The sequence below is a fragment of the Artemia sp. Qi Xiang Cuo genome, chromosome 5 (assembly GCF_049724085.1).
Source record: "Artemia sp. Qi Xiang Cuo chromosome 5, ASM4972408v1, whole genome shotgun sequence".
In the NCBI taxonomy this organism is placed as follows: Eukaryota; Metazoa; Arthropoda; class Branchiopoda; order Anostraca; family Artemiidae; genus Artemia; species Artemia sp. Qi Xiang Cuo.
The window spans coordinates 77287935-77303124 of record NC_142798.1 but is presented as its reverse complement, the minus strand read 5'-3'; the positions used below and the strand labels follow the sequence as shown (position 1 = coordinate 77303124).

The following is a 15190-nucleotide window of genomic DNA, read 5'->3' as shown; positions in this document are numbered from 1 at the left end:
CTCTAGTTCCACTTCTTTATTCAGTGAGTTGAGTATCAGCATTGCGGGTACTGTCACTATAATATGATCTATTTCCTGTGTAAAAAACAAGATATACCTCAGGACTGACACAATTCCAACATTGATATGAGAATTTTCCTGCTTGATAATCTTGAAGTTGCCCAACATTAAGCACTTTGAGTTTGTTAAAACACGCCGCAGTGTCATTAACTTTTTTCACGCATCCAGCTTTTCACGCATTCTGACGAATTTGAACTCGTTTAAAGCTCGAATAAAAGTTACAGCACACATCTGTATGAAATTAAGGGTGAACTAGACCGTTATATAGAAGTAATAAAATTTGTGGCGGTAAAAAATTCTTAAAATGTTGAATTGCTCCAAGTCTTCCAGCAATCTTCGTTGCAATAATATCACTATGTCGTTTCCAAGAAAGATTGTAATCTAGGTAGAAATTAAGGTACCGTGTCTCGTGCACTTTATTAACTGGCTCATTTGCAGACAAAAATTTTTGATTCATTTTTGTGGGTTTACCTACTCTTGAATATGAAATAAAATTAGTCTTCGCAATAATGTCAGATTGTAAGTTCAAACTAGCAAAAACATGAAAACCTTTAAAAGCACCATTAGCCTTCAAAATCAAAATGTGTAAACACCGACTAGAATATTTTAAAGCAGTGTCGTTAGCAACGAGGTCAGACAATAATCTGGCAAGTAGATTCCATTGTATATACTATTCTCCAAACTCCAGTCCTTCTCCTTGATCAATCACAAATTCTGAATCCTTTTTAGCACTCTTCTGAACTGAAGACACTGTTTTTGAATAAAACTGATTAAAACGATTGGTGACAACATTTTTGTCATGGGTGCAACGGCAGCTGTAGCCACGATAAAGATGTAGCTGCCTACCGACATGCCGACGTTACCGAACTTACCGAGACGTGCCATTACGGTCAATACATGGAGAATGGCTGAAATTTTTCTTCCCATGCATTCGTTGATAATTTGCCATACCCCTTTAGTATCACCCTTGTTCTCATTGAACTTCTTGCTAAAATACCTCTTTAGCTTGGAGTCGCAGAAAGTTTATTCTGTTCCTTTTCTTTCTGAACGCCTCGAAATCAATCGGACCCTGAGTATTCAGAGCTTGTTCATATAGTTCTTTAATGTTCTGTCCGAACATGTTTTATACCATCGAAACAACCTAAAATTTTACGGTTGGGGATTAGCACGGAATTTAATAAGGGTAGAATTGTGGCTCAGTAGTTTTATTAAGCGCTACTAGCTGAATTTAGGAATTAACATGGGATTTACTAAGAGTAGATTTGCGGCTCATTAGTTCTCTTAAGCTCTGTTAATTGAACTTTAATGTAGTACAGAAAAAATTATAAGGTTTTTTTTTGTTTTTTTTTCGCTTTTCTATCAGTTATGCTTACCGTTTACTGTAATCGCTGGAGGTGGGACGAACTGGAATTTTCTGGAGGTCAGTTTCTTTTTTGATCTATTGTTATTTTTGTCGCATGGCCTTTGAGAGACATATACGCAGGGTGGAGGCTAGTGTGTTGGTTTTACAATCGATCCCTCCTTCTTCCCCTCGAAATCTTGAGATTTGCAATTGCTTTCTTTATTTTTGATATGATATCCCTGTTTTTTTTTTACTTTTCTTGAATTTCTCCTCCGCCCCTCCCAGAGAATTTCTTAGTACGGGTCTGTCGTTCTAATGCTAGTTCTAAGTTCTTAAATTATATCGCTGGGTTCTTATTTGGCAGTAGAAATTCAGTATTTTCTGTCCTTCTTCTGCAAATTATGCTACAAAGAAATTGTTCTTCCATCAGTTTTTCTGATCGGGAATGGCGGCTGAAAAAAGAAGCTTGTGCAATGATGCAGCATACACTATACTTTTTTGCTTTACTCCCCCTTTCATTTTACAAACGAGGTTGCATGTTACTCATTTTCGTTGTGGTCTAGTCTCACCTTAAGTTTGGATTTGCTCTCATTGAACCTCTTAATATCAGTTTTAATAATTAGGTAAATTCATGGGCTTGTTAATGGCTTGCCAATAGCTTATGAGGGGTGTATAATAACATAATAAAGTATTGCACTACGCTAAGATATAATTATAGCACAATAAGTAAAAACAATTTTAAATTGAAATAAAGTCAATCAGAAGGAGACAAAATTGATTTCTACTTAAAAGGAATCAAGTGACAAGAACATAGTCTTAAAAATGTTAGAAAGTAAAAAAATAGAATCAGTTCAGTAAATGTATTAGGTCAATGCATAATGGCCTAACGTTCAACCCACGGCCGCTGTTTGTGCTTGTTAATATGTCACATCTTATTGATATACGAGGATTGTTCATTATGATGAAGTGGAGTATTTGGTGTTGAGGTGGAATAATATAAATCCCTCATTAGAAGCCTAGTGAAGGATAGAAATTACGTGAAGGAATTGTTCTTCAGTCCTGAGGGGGGAAAAGCAGCAGGACTATAGGAACTCTTCCCTTTTTTGTGATTAATTTAAAAAACTTTTCCACAAAACAAGTTTTTCAAAGAAAAGTAAAGAGCTCCCTTAAGCCAAGAATGAGCAAAAATCAAGTCAAATACTCTTTCAAGCGTAAAACTACCACAAATCACTATCAATAAATAAATGCAACTTAAAACGAACAGAAATTATAAATATAAAAATATAAAACGATTTTATTTTCAAACGCCTTACACGGTCATGGCGATTAGCAGTGGTTCTTGTCATAAAAAAAACACTAAACGTATAAAATAAATGAAAATCACAGTCATAGCCATCGTCGCACTATGTGTTTTGGGGAAGGATGGGATTTTTGGGGGAGACTGGTTATCCTCCTTTCACCTTTGACTCTTAGAAAGGGCACTAGATCTTCCAACTTCTAATCGAATGAGCCCCATCCGATCCGAAGTTTATGCAACTATTCGTTCAATAAAAACCTTATATGCCTGGGGCATAACTTACAGCCCTCCCAACTGGGCTCTGAAGAGATGTTTTCACTTTGAAGCCATTGCTATATGCTCTTTGTAATATTATCAACTATATGGGTATATCATAGTTCTTATTAGACACGTTTGGGGAAAACAGATTGTCAGGGAGGGGGAGGGGGATAGTTGCCCTACATCAATTTTGACTCTTATATGGGAACTAGAGCTATACATTTCTAATCAAATGAGCGTCCTCCAAATTTAAAACAACCACATCTTCCATAAAAAGCTTATATGCCCATGGGGCATAAATTAAAACCCTGGCCCCCGACTCTGGGGGAGGGGGGTGTCAACCCCAAAGGCCTTGCTATGGAATCTTTGGATTGCTTTTAAACAAATGGCCATCTAAAAATTTCAGTAATTAAGCAAATCAAAAAATATAATAGCTTAATAGCTATAATATATATTTATCAGTTATTAATCTTATTTTAGAACAAACTTGTCTTGTGTGTTTTTAACCAAAAACATCTGTTTTGCGTTCACTTTTCCGTTGAAGACTCAAAAGCCATTCTAATCCTCTCATCCTATGACATTAAACGACAAGATATGTTTCAGAATTTTTACTTTTTTAACTTTAATAAATAAAAAAATATCAAAACTTTAAGGAATATATAGGCCTATCAGTAATATATACTAAACTGACAATCCACAGCCATTTTTTTTTTTTTTTTTCAGCTAAGTGCAAATTATGTTCTGGTCTTGAGAAGGTATGGGGGTTGTCAAAGACATAATTTACAGACTTTTCAACTACGCTGAACAAATGGCTATCTAGAAATTTGATTAGATGTGTTTTGGGAATTTATGGGCGTCGGAAGGGGTGGGCTTGTTGCCCTACAATCACTTTTGACTAATAAAAAGGGCGCTAGCGTTTTCAACTTCCAATCGAATGGGCCTTTTTTCGAAGTTTCTACGAAAACAAATGGCCATCTCAAAATTTCTATCAGATGCATTTCGGGAAAATACGAGGTGTGTGTGTGGGGGGGGGGGTATCCACCCTTTGATCACTCTCAATCTTAAAAAAGATACCAGAACTTTTGATCGCAAATCCAATGAGCCCCCACCGAAGTTTATTTGATCACCTTTTCAATATCAACCTTTTATGCCCCCAGGGTATAACTTACAAACCTTGCCATGAGGGATCTGGGGGGGGGGGTTGTCATCCTCAAAGACATAATTTCTTGACCTTTCAGTTACGTTGAACAAAATGGACATCTCAAAATTTGATAGGATGTGTTTGGGGAAAAGGTGGGCGTGGGAGGGGGGGCTAGTTGCCCACAAATTACTTTTGACTATTAGGAAGTGCACTAGCCCTTTCAATTTTCAAACGAATGAGCTCTTTTCGAAGTTTCTATGACAACTAATGGCTATCTCAAAATTTCAATCGTATGCATTTCGGGAAAATACGAGTTGGGGGGGGGGGGGATCCATCCTCCGATCACTCTGGATTCTTAAAAAGGCACTAAATTTTCTGATTATTAATCCAATGAGCCCCTTCCGAAGTTTATACGATCACACTTTCTATATATGCTTTATATTCCACCACGGTAGAAATTACCACTCTTACCCCGAGGGCTCTGGGGGGAGGGGGTTGTCATCCATAAGGGCATATTCTTTAGACTTATCAATTACATTGAACAAAAGGGTTATCTAAAAAAGGTAGTTAACTTTGTTCTAGGACATGGAAGGCTTGGCGGGGGGGCTAGTTGCCCTCCAATCACTTTTGACTATTAAAAAGGGCACTAACCTTTCAATTTCCAATTGAATGAGTCTTTTTCGAAGTTTCTACGACAACAAATGGTCATCTCAAAATTTCCATCAGATGCATTTCGGGAAACCAGGTGTGGGGAGAGGGTAACCACCCTCCGATCACTCTGAATTTAAAAAAAGGCCTAGAACTTCTGATTATTAATCCAATGAGCCCCTTCCGAAGTTTATACGATCACCCTTTCTATATGTACCTTATATGCCCCCGGGGCACAACTTACAACTCTTGCCCTGAGGGCTCTGGGGGGGAGGGGGTTGTCTTCCTCAAAGACACAATTTCTGGGCCTTTCAATTACGTTGAACCAAATGGTTATCTAAAAATTTTGATTGGATGGGTTTGGGAAAATGATGGGCGCGGGAAGGGGGTTAGTTGCCCACCAATCACTTTTAACCATTAAAAAAGGGCATTAGCCCTTTCAATTTCCAATTGAATGAGTCTTTTTCGAAGTTTCTACGACAACAAATGGTCATCTCAAAATTTCCATCAGATGCATTTCGGGAAACCAGGTGTGGGGAGAGGGTAACCATCTTCCCATCACTCTGAATCTTAAAAAGGGCTTTCAAAATTCTGAATAGCAATCCAATGATCCCCCTCCGAAGCTTGTACGATCCCCCTTTCTATATAAACCTTATATGCCCCCGGGGCATAACTTACAACCCTTGCCCTGAGGGCTGTAGAGGGGATGTCATCCTGAAATACATAATTTCCGGACCTTTCATCTACGTTGAGCAAAATGCTTATCTCAAAATTTTGATTGTATGTGTTTGGGGATATAGTGGGCATGGGAGGGGGGTTAGTTGCCCTCCAATCACTTTCAACTATTAAAAAGGGCACTAGCCCTTTCAATTTCTAATCGAATGAGTTCTTTTCAAAGGTTCTACGACAACACCTTCGATATGAAGTACCCTGGTCTAAAACCAAAAAAAAAAAAAAATGAATAAATAATACATTGTGCCCACACCGCTCTTTACTTAGGCAGCGCTATTGCGCTGCCTATGAAACTATTTGAGAAATTACAGAAAAGATTCAATATGTAGATGTAGAATGTCGAATCTGATGTAGAATTATATGTAGATGTAGATTGTGGATTATAGATTATACCGATTTAATGTACATTTTAATGTGAATTATATTTTTAGCTGTTTTATTCAGTACCGTTTTCCATTTATGGTTTTTTGAAACAAAGCCGAGAAACGTGTTCCACTGTCACTTCTGCGAAGTTTCGCCTGAGAAAGTCATGTTCTAATTTAGTTTTCTGAGCAAGTTGTTCAAAAATTTATCAAAAGTCAAGACGAAAGTAACCTTTGTGCAGAACTCAAATATCTCAAAAATGCTTGATATCTATCTTATCCAAAGTTACGGTGATGGTATATTTATGTATAATGGTGTCTTTTCATATTTATCTTCATATTCTGAGTATATTGTTCTTTTATTTGTTCTTTTACCCAAATACTGTTCGGCTCAAACTTGTTCCTGGGTTTTGAACTGTGTTCTATTTTAAAAAAAATTGTCCCGCAAACTTCTGCGTATGAAAAATACGCAAATAAAGATTTTGAGGATTTCGACGGAGAGGAATGAAAGATCTGAAACTGGCCATCCAGCCATGAACAGCCAGCCAGCCTCCTGAAACTTTTGTTTTGGCTCTGACAGAATCGCATTTTCTATCACCCTGATCATTACGTACAATTCGACGATGCCATGGCCGTTTCTAGCGATAGAGGGTTTACACAGTGGGCTAGGGAGGCAATTGAAAAAAAAACAACATATTCTTGCTAATATTTCAATGAAATGAGATACAGGTAATTTAAATATTGACTCGATATATAACATTCTCCTTAAAAGTGAACCAATAGTTTATCAGGGTAATAAAGTTGTGCAAAATCACCAAGGGATTAGATTAAATACTAACCTAGGAGAATTGCAGCAGTAGCAGTAGTAGCAAGCAATAGGATTATTTTGCAACATAATTATTAATCTCACATCCATTATATTTTATTTTTATCCATTCGCTTTAGCGTTCTCATTTAAGCAACTCTATTTAGATTCTATGGCGCTCAGTCACGGTAGCGATATTGATATTTGTTGTTCTTATTTCTTGGTTTTGGATTTTGTTTGATTTTATGTTATTTTTATTTTATCTTTGTTTTCTTAGCGTTGAGGGCGCCTTGTTTCATACAGGCGAAATATCCGCGTTGCTTTAATTTTGTGTTTTCCTTCTGCTAACTGTAGTCCCGTTTGTTTTATTCATCATGAGATTTCTCTCTCTCTCTTTCTTTTTTCCCGGGGAGAAGGTTTAAAATTTCCAAAGGTGGCTTCCAGCCTCTTCTCTGAAAACCCGAAAGTTTTTACAATTAATATTAAATTTTCTAATATTTAAATAATTCGCCAATTTTTTTGCGTTTTTTCTCAATTTTTCTCAACCCGGATTTCTTAGAAACACTTGATATTTCAAGTGTCTCAGATATCTTCACACTCAGGTATCCCAGAAATGTCTCCGAAACTCTATATTTCTCTAATTTAAGCAATTTTCTAGACTATTCCAAAATTAGTACCAGTTCGGTAATGGTAATATTTACGTATAATAGGGTATTTTGATATTTACATTTCAAGAATATTTCTTTGTTATTTATTTGCTATTTTGACCAAATATCAGATTTGCTGCTGAGCTGCAATTGTGTTTTTTTTTTTCAAAAAATATCCCGCAAATTTTTGAAAAAGATACAAATGGGAAACAGTTCAAATGTTGTCCTTGTTAAAAATTTTTTTTTTTATTAGCATCTTCTTAGTTTCGTATCTATTTATTCTATTGCCAGATACTACGCACATTTGTTTTAGGCACCGTTCTAATATTTTATCACCGTGGGCTCATTTCTTTCTATGTTTTGTTATATCATTATACTTTTATATTTTTTCAATATTTTCCTTAATCATGATTTTTCTTGCCCTGGGTATTTCTGCCATGTTTGCACTGGCCTTTAGCCTCATTTAAGTGCATAATAGTTGCAATGGAAATAAAAAGAATTGTGGTGGGTAAATGGTAGTTATCTCTTACTATAATAATGATAGTTAATAATAATAGTTGATATGGTAAGTGGTAATGATTTTTTTTATCATGTTTGGATGTTTTCTTGCCCATTTTGTAAATAATTATTGAATACACATATTATATATTGCAATATAATTAAATAAAACATACCTTCTAATTTTGAGCTTCTTTTTCCATATTTATATTACCATATTTTTAACTTCATTACGATGATATAATGCATAGTTGTTTGGAGGAGGGCTCACCCGCTTGAAGTGACCCGTCCTTCAATTTTTGGCAGTTTACCCCTATGTTGACCCCTCTTGATTAACCACTTGTTTGTAATTCTATTAGCCCCTTTCCTAAAATGTTAGCTGCGTGCGGCTAATGAAAGCAAGAAAGATTTTTTTTAAAGGTTTTTAATGTTATCTACCTTTGTTTAGCGTGGTTTGAATTTTATTAAAATTAGGAAATAAGATAATCGAAAAAAAAAATATAAATACGACAAACGGGTCTATGGCCAATAAATGAAAACGAAGAAAAAAAAAACAAAAACGAATATTTTGCCAAGGGGTCTTCAGCGAATCAAACAAGGCATCTTCAGCGTAGAGAAAAAAAAAATAACTAAAACTAAAAATGAACATTAAACTAAAATTGACTCACCTAAAAATATAATATACAATTGTTTAACATTTACAATTTGAAGCTACCTTCGTGAAACCACCTCACAAAAGTAACTGGATTAAATATTTTAAAATAATTTAAAATAACATTTTAATGGCTGGCCAGTTCGGCTTTAGATCTTTTATAAGACAATCAACTAAAAAATTTGACTTATATTTTTCGTAGGCTTTAATGCTTCATTATCACTTGTTTTATAGGTTTTAATATTGTCTGGGGAAATATTTTGTTTAATTAGTCTATAAAAGCAATTATCTTTGTAATAGTCCGTCCATGGTGCCTTTTTGGGTTCCATGAATCTACTAATTCTTATAGAAGCAGCCGTGGATGGTTTAACTATAGTGGCCGAAAGATGGCTTAAACGGAAGTAATTTTCAAGGTAAAATCGACCTACATTCAAAATGAGTGGATTTTACGACAACTTGGTGCCAAAGAAATTTTCTAGATTAACTAGATAACTATTTTGAGCATTTTGTTTCTATGCCGACTTATTTAAGTAGCTTAACTTAACCATCTTAGCATTTCTGATGCTGGATTGACATCTTTCTTTTGAGAGCAGCTCAGCAAACGCTCTGCTGCTCTAAAAGGAGTGATAAGCTGGGTAGATTAAGATTAAGCTGGGTACAGTAAGATTTAATCTCATCAAACCTTATTTAGTGTGCTAGCTGATTACTCAAAAAAATTATCTTTCCAAAGCCCTTTAAAAAATATCCTCTTTGATTGTCCCTTTTACCAATTTTTAAATATTTGTCCAGGAAATGCTGCCCTACTGTAAACTAGAAGTACCTTATTGTTCGTATACGTGCGCCTTTAAAACACTGGAAGGAAACGCCACGTTTGTGCTTTCCTTCAAATAGGTCTAGCGTTTATGTGAGGCTTTTTGGAAAATTCAAATTTTACCTTAGCTGTATGTACTGGGCATAACGTTGCGCCATGCCTAAAAGTCGTAGCCAAGGTTTTCATACTTGTCAAATATTAAAAAAAAATGATTTGCTCAGGTCCTCTAAAAGGAAGGATCAGCAGGATAATAATGTTCAATCATACCTTGATCTGTAGAACCCTGCTGATCTTTCTTTTGAGAGCAGCTCAGCAAACGCTCTGCTGCTCTAAAAGGAGTGATAAGCTGGGTAACGTATGTCTAATCATACTTTGATCTGTAAAACCCTGCTGATCTTTCCTTTAGAGCAGCTCAGCAAACGGCAAAGGCTCTGCTGCTCTATAAGGAAGGATCAGCAGGATGACGTATGTTCAATCATACTTTGATCTCTAAAACCCTGCTGATCCTCTCCTTGAAAGCAGCTAAGAATACGCTCTGCTGCTCTATAAGGAAGGATCAGCAGGATGACGTATGTTCAATCATACTTTGATCTCTAAAACCCTGCTGATCCTCTCCTTGAAAGCAGCTAAGCATACGCTCTGCTGCCCTATAAGGAAGGATCAGCAGGATAAAGTATATTCAATCATGCTTTTATCTGTAAAACCCTGTTGATCCTCCCCTTAAGAGCAGCTCAGTAAACGCTTTTTGGTAATTATATAAGAAAAATAAAAATGTCAGATATGACGTTTACGCGTGATTGCGACAATAATAGGATTAATCCTTTAAAGGTTTGATTTCTCTTTTATAATGCTGCGTTGAAAGGGTTTGAGCCTTAATACCGCCGCTTCAGATTTACCACTAAAATTTGAAAAAAAAAAAGTGATTATAACTTGCAATCGTGTGCAGCTTTAGATGCTCATATATTTGAACCGTTTGCTAATTTATCACGTTAGACACGGAATGAATGCCAAACTTGACAATCATGTCAGTTTAAATGATTGTTTGCATCAGCATGTTTGCCAATAGTAAAATTTTCTGATCCACCCATAAGCTATTTCTAGCTTTTATGGAGTCAAAATTAATGGCAAAATTTTACGCGGCACCAATCTTAGGCACGGTAAATGGTCTAGATTAGTAAAGTCTCTTGCTAGATATTCTGTAGAATACATTAATCGTTGTTAAATTGACGGTGATAACAAGAGCTGTTTATTTATTATTGCGGCCCCTCTGCCCTGAAAAGGGGGCTAAAAATGTTTTTTTATTCTTCTTCTACCTCATTGCGAATTTCTAAATATACTTTTGTCAAGTGAAAACGCAAAGCGGTGCTGCTGTACAAAAGTGAAGTGAAGTAAAATTTTCCGAAGAAAAAAAAGTTTTTTGAATACCTGTATAAACTATCGATAACATTTAAACAGTAAAAATTTTAAGTTCAAGTTCAATTTAAAATTAAAAATGTAAAAAAAAAAGAATTCTTTACCAGAATATAGCATAAAGTTTAGCTTATTTTAAACAAAATTTTGCCGCTCGGAAAAAAGAAAAGATATACATAAGAAAGAAAAATCCGATGGGCAGAGTGAATTTGCTCTGCCCACTCTGCCGATGGGCAAAAATTCCGTGAAAAAGTTCCGATGGAAAAAAATTCCAATCGGAAAAAATTCCGATGGGCAAAGTGAAAATCGACTCCTGTCAGACTAATAAATTTTGATTTTTTTTTTCTTTGTTGCCTCCATTTTGTTAAATATGTGTGTTTCCTTCCAGAAACCATACAGGAGAATGAAATATCTAAACGTCGTCGGGATTGGGCATTCAGTGAACGAGATAAAATTGTGTCCGAACGCGAAACACTTAGAACGTACTGTGATCAATTGCGACGTGAACGCGATCTCGAAGCTCTAAAAGCTGCAGAAGCAATCAGAGGTTGCGAAGATCTTGAGAAGCAGCGTGATGAAGCGCTCAAACTTGCCAAAGAACTAAGGTTAGTGAAGCTCATCTTCGTTTTCAGAATATTTTTGGAGAATTTGCCCCTCTCCCCCTCCCTCCTCAACCGTCTTCAAAAAAGAAACCAAGAATTTCATTTTTCTACTAAAAAATCCAACTTTTTTTCACAGAACACACAACCCCATAAATCTTATACAACGATGAACCAGTCTCCAGAGGGGCATCTGAAATAAAAGATTACACGATACTGCTATTGAATGTGTCTAGATATTCGTAGTGTTAAATTTTTCCCTAATAAAGTGTTGACTAATCTTTCCTCGTTCCTTAGGAAGATTTTTAATCCTTCGTACTAAAACTAAAACTTTTCTTTTATTTATAAATGTTTTTTTTTTTTTTTTTTTAGTTTTTTTTAGTCTTTGGTGAATATTGTGGTCATTTTTGCCCTTCGTGTTTCCAGTCCCGATTTTTTTTTTTTTTTTTTTATTTCTATAGATCGAAAACAAAAAAAAAATGAGAAACTGAGCAAATTTTGTATGTTTAGCAGAGAGATGTTCCTGTACTGACTTTGAACTTGTGAATTTCCTTTCATTTTTTTCTTAATTAGGGAAAAAGTATTAATTTGAGTCATTATTTCTGCTTATTTCAAAGATTTTTCCTCGTCCGGATTTTACGACTGATGTTTTACGCGAGGTGTTTTATTTTACGCGAGGTGTAGATGTTTTACACTGCACGAAAGGAGGAGGAGTCCTCTGTCAAGATAAGGCAGAAAAACGTTGCCAAAAATTAATTATTCTCGTTTTGATTCTCCGCCCCCCCCCGCCCTTCATTGCTCAGATAAATCCTCTGATGCCTCAAGTGAATATATTTGTAATTTCAATATATTTAGTTGAGACGTTTATTGACAAGAATGGTAGTACCTTATTATTATATACGTTATTTTAGACGTAGTTTTAGCAACGTTTATTTTTAATGTTTGCTATTATCTTCAATATATTCTATTTGGATGCTTAAAAATTTTGTATCTTCTATATTTTGTTCGTCGTAATTCCAACAGTTTCTTCATGAATTTTTATGCATCCTATTCATAACACCATTTCCTTTAATAATCATCAAATTAGAAAAGAGTTAAAACCATGCCCAATTTTTTTAAGCTTTTGCTAATGAGTTGTTATTATTAATATAAGCGTTAATTGTATTTTTTCTTATGAAGGGAGAAATTAGAAGTGTCAACAGAAAGGGAGAATCGTGTGAATCAGCTTCGTGGCGGGATTGGTGGTGGCGGTGCAGCGCAACCTCATAATCAGAGCTGTGATTCCGCTATTGACTCAGATGGTACAGCGGACTGGGAAGATACCATTGAAGTCACAATGGTAAATTTATTTTCATTTATTACTAATTTTGCTACCCAAAATCAAAGCAAAAATTAGTGTCCAAGCAGGTTTTAACCAATCAGAATTTATTACTTTTTTAGTAGGTAGTCTCAAAGAGACTTGACAAAAAATGTTACAAATTTAAGCTTTAAAAGTTGTGGCTCAACGATGGAGTTTAAAATTTGATAATGTGGAAGAGGGTTGGAATAATTTTAGAAAAATAATTTGTGAAGTTGCTGTATTAGGGATAAACCTTGTATTACACCTTGTATTAGGGAAGAAAGCTAGAACTGTAGCTAAGAATATTAGTGAAAAAGCTTTATGTTTTATAGAGAAGAGAAGGGACTTGTACAAGAATTGTCTGAGTGATAGATCATATGAAAACAAAAGCAATGTAAAGAAAGTGGAGAAAACATTGAAATATGAACTAAGGAGGTATGAAGTGGAGGCCATGGATAAAATTGCCGAGGATCTAGAAGATGCAGATAGGATAGACGGCATAATAGTAAAATATTGTAGGCCTACTGGTATGTTAACAAATTGAGAGTGAGTAGTCAATCCGGACTTGGCCCAGTTAAAGATAGGAATGGGGCCGCAATTAGTGATTAGGAAAAAACTAAAGAGAGATGGGCCGAACATTTTGAGAATTTGATTAACCGAGATAGAGTTGCAGGAAAAGATATAGAGGAAAATGAAAAAGTTTGTGATACCTTGGATGTGAAGGAAGATTTGTTTTGTGAGGAGGAATTAGCAACAGTACTAAAAGGATTAAAAGATAATAAGGCTCCAGGTGCTGTTAGGGTGGTAAATGAGTTTCTTAAATATGGTGGCTCTGAGGTTAGAAATAAGTTACTGAAGATTATGAATATGATTTTTGAAAAAGGGGAAGTACCTAACGATTTTAGGAAAACCTTAATTAAGCCACTTTATAAGAAAGGTGATGAAAGTGAGTGTGGTAATAATCAGGGCATTAGTCTGGTCTCTGTAGGTAGTAAATTACTTAGTAATATGATACTTTTTAGACTGAGAGATGCCGTAGACAAAGTTTTAAGAGAAGAATAGTGCGGTTTTAGAAAAGGTAGATGATGTGTCGACCAAATTTTCACTCTTAGGCTATTAATTGAGAAGTTCCTGAGTTGTCAAACACCTTTGGTCCTTAGTTTTATAGATTATGAGCAAGCGTTCGATTCTGTTGATAGAAGAGGTTTAGTAAAGGTTTTATCCTTGTATGGTATACCAGACAAATACATTAAAGTGATTTGTGCTTAGTACGAGAATAACATTGATGTGGTTAAGGTAGGAAATGAGGTTAGCAGCTGGTTTTCTATTAAATCAGGAGTTAAGCAGGGTTGAGTTCTATCCCCCTTTATATGGATCATTTTGATGGACTTTTTTTTAAGGAGCAAGGAAAGGCAATGGGAGACCACGGAATAAAATGGGGAGGAAAAAGTCTCCTGGACTTAGATTATGATGATGATTTAAGCATCTTAGATGAAAGTGTGAGCAAAATGAATTAAATTTTAGAGGTCTTGCAAGTTCAGGGTGCTAGAATGGGTTTGGAAATTAATGTTAAGAAGACTAAGTCACTAAGGCTAGAATAAGTGAAGATGAAAAGGTGACGTTGTGTGATGAAAAGATTGATCAAGTGGGCAGCTTCACTTACCTTGGTAGTATTATTAGTAAATCTGATGGGAGCAGTGAAGATGTTCAGAGTAGAATAGCCAAGGCTCAGGATGTTTCTACACAGTTAAAAAAAGTTTTGAAGAATAGGAAGATTAGTCTGCAAACCAAGACTAGAATATTAAAAGCTACAGTGATGACAGTGGTCAAATATGGCTCTGGAGCGTGGGCGCTCCGAAAAGCGGATGAAGATTTGCTAGATGTTTTCCAGAGAAATTACTTTAGGATTGTTCTGGGTACCCGGCTAACTGATCGTATTTCAAACAATAGGCTATACGAAAAATGTGGTTCAATACCGCTCTCTAGGGCTATAATGAAAGGAAGGTTGAGGTGGCTAGGGCATGTTCTGCGGATGAAGGCTGACAAATTTCCGAAGATTGTTCTTTTCGGCCAACCGTCTAGGGCTAAACGGAAAGCAGGTCGTCCCCGTCTGGGGTGGGAGGACGTCATAAAGAAAGATTTAAAGGAAATGGGAACTTAGTGTGCGGGTATAAAGAGGGAGGCGTTGAATAGATTGGGGTGAAGGAGGAGCGTGCGTAGCTGTGTTGGCCTCGGGTGGCTTGGTGATACGGTGAGTTGTTAGTAGTAGTAGTAGTAGTAGTAGATTACCCAGAAGAAAATGTTTCCGTTTTTCTGAATAACTGCACGGGGAAGAATTTTACATTGGAAGAAGTGATGATAGATGATGAACCCAGCAGCATTTTTTCGGATTTTAAAGGTATCACTCTTGAAGCTATTGTACCATTAACCCTATGTGAAGACCAGGCTCAGCTTCCCCAATTTGTGAGCCTAACTAATTTACCTAACTACGCCTAACTTAATTTACGGCTTTATTAACAATCAGGATCAAAGAATGAGGCTTAAGACAATGGAAACTGGCACTAACGTTGGAAATAAAACAAAACATTG

At 35.9% G+C, this 15190-nt stretch overlaps 1 protein-coding gene across 1 annotated transcript in view; it reads left to right on the top strand.

Annotated features, from left to right (window-relative positions):
* Dlg5 (MAGUK family member discs large 5) overlaps positions 1-15190 on the top strand; it is a 195504-nt gene that overhangs the window by 124192 nt on the left and 56122 nt on the right. The window contains exons 12-13 of the mRNA XM_089089949.1: positions 11052-11268; positions 12442-12601. Coding sequence (XP_088946075.1) covers positions 11052-11268; positions 12442-12601 — 377 coding nt within the window. The remainder of the gene's footprint in view (positions 1-11051; positions 11269-12441; positions 12602-15190) is intronic.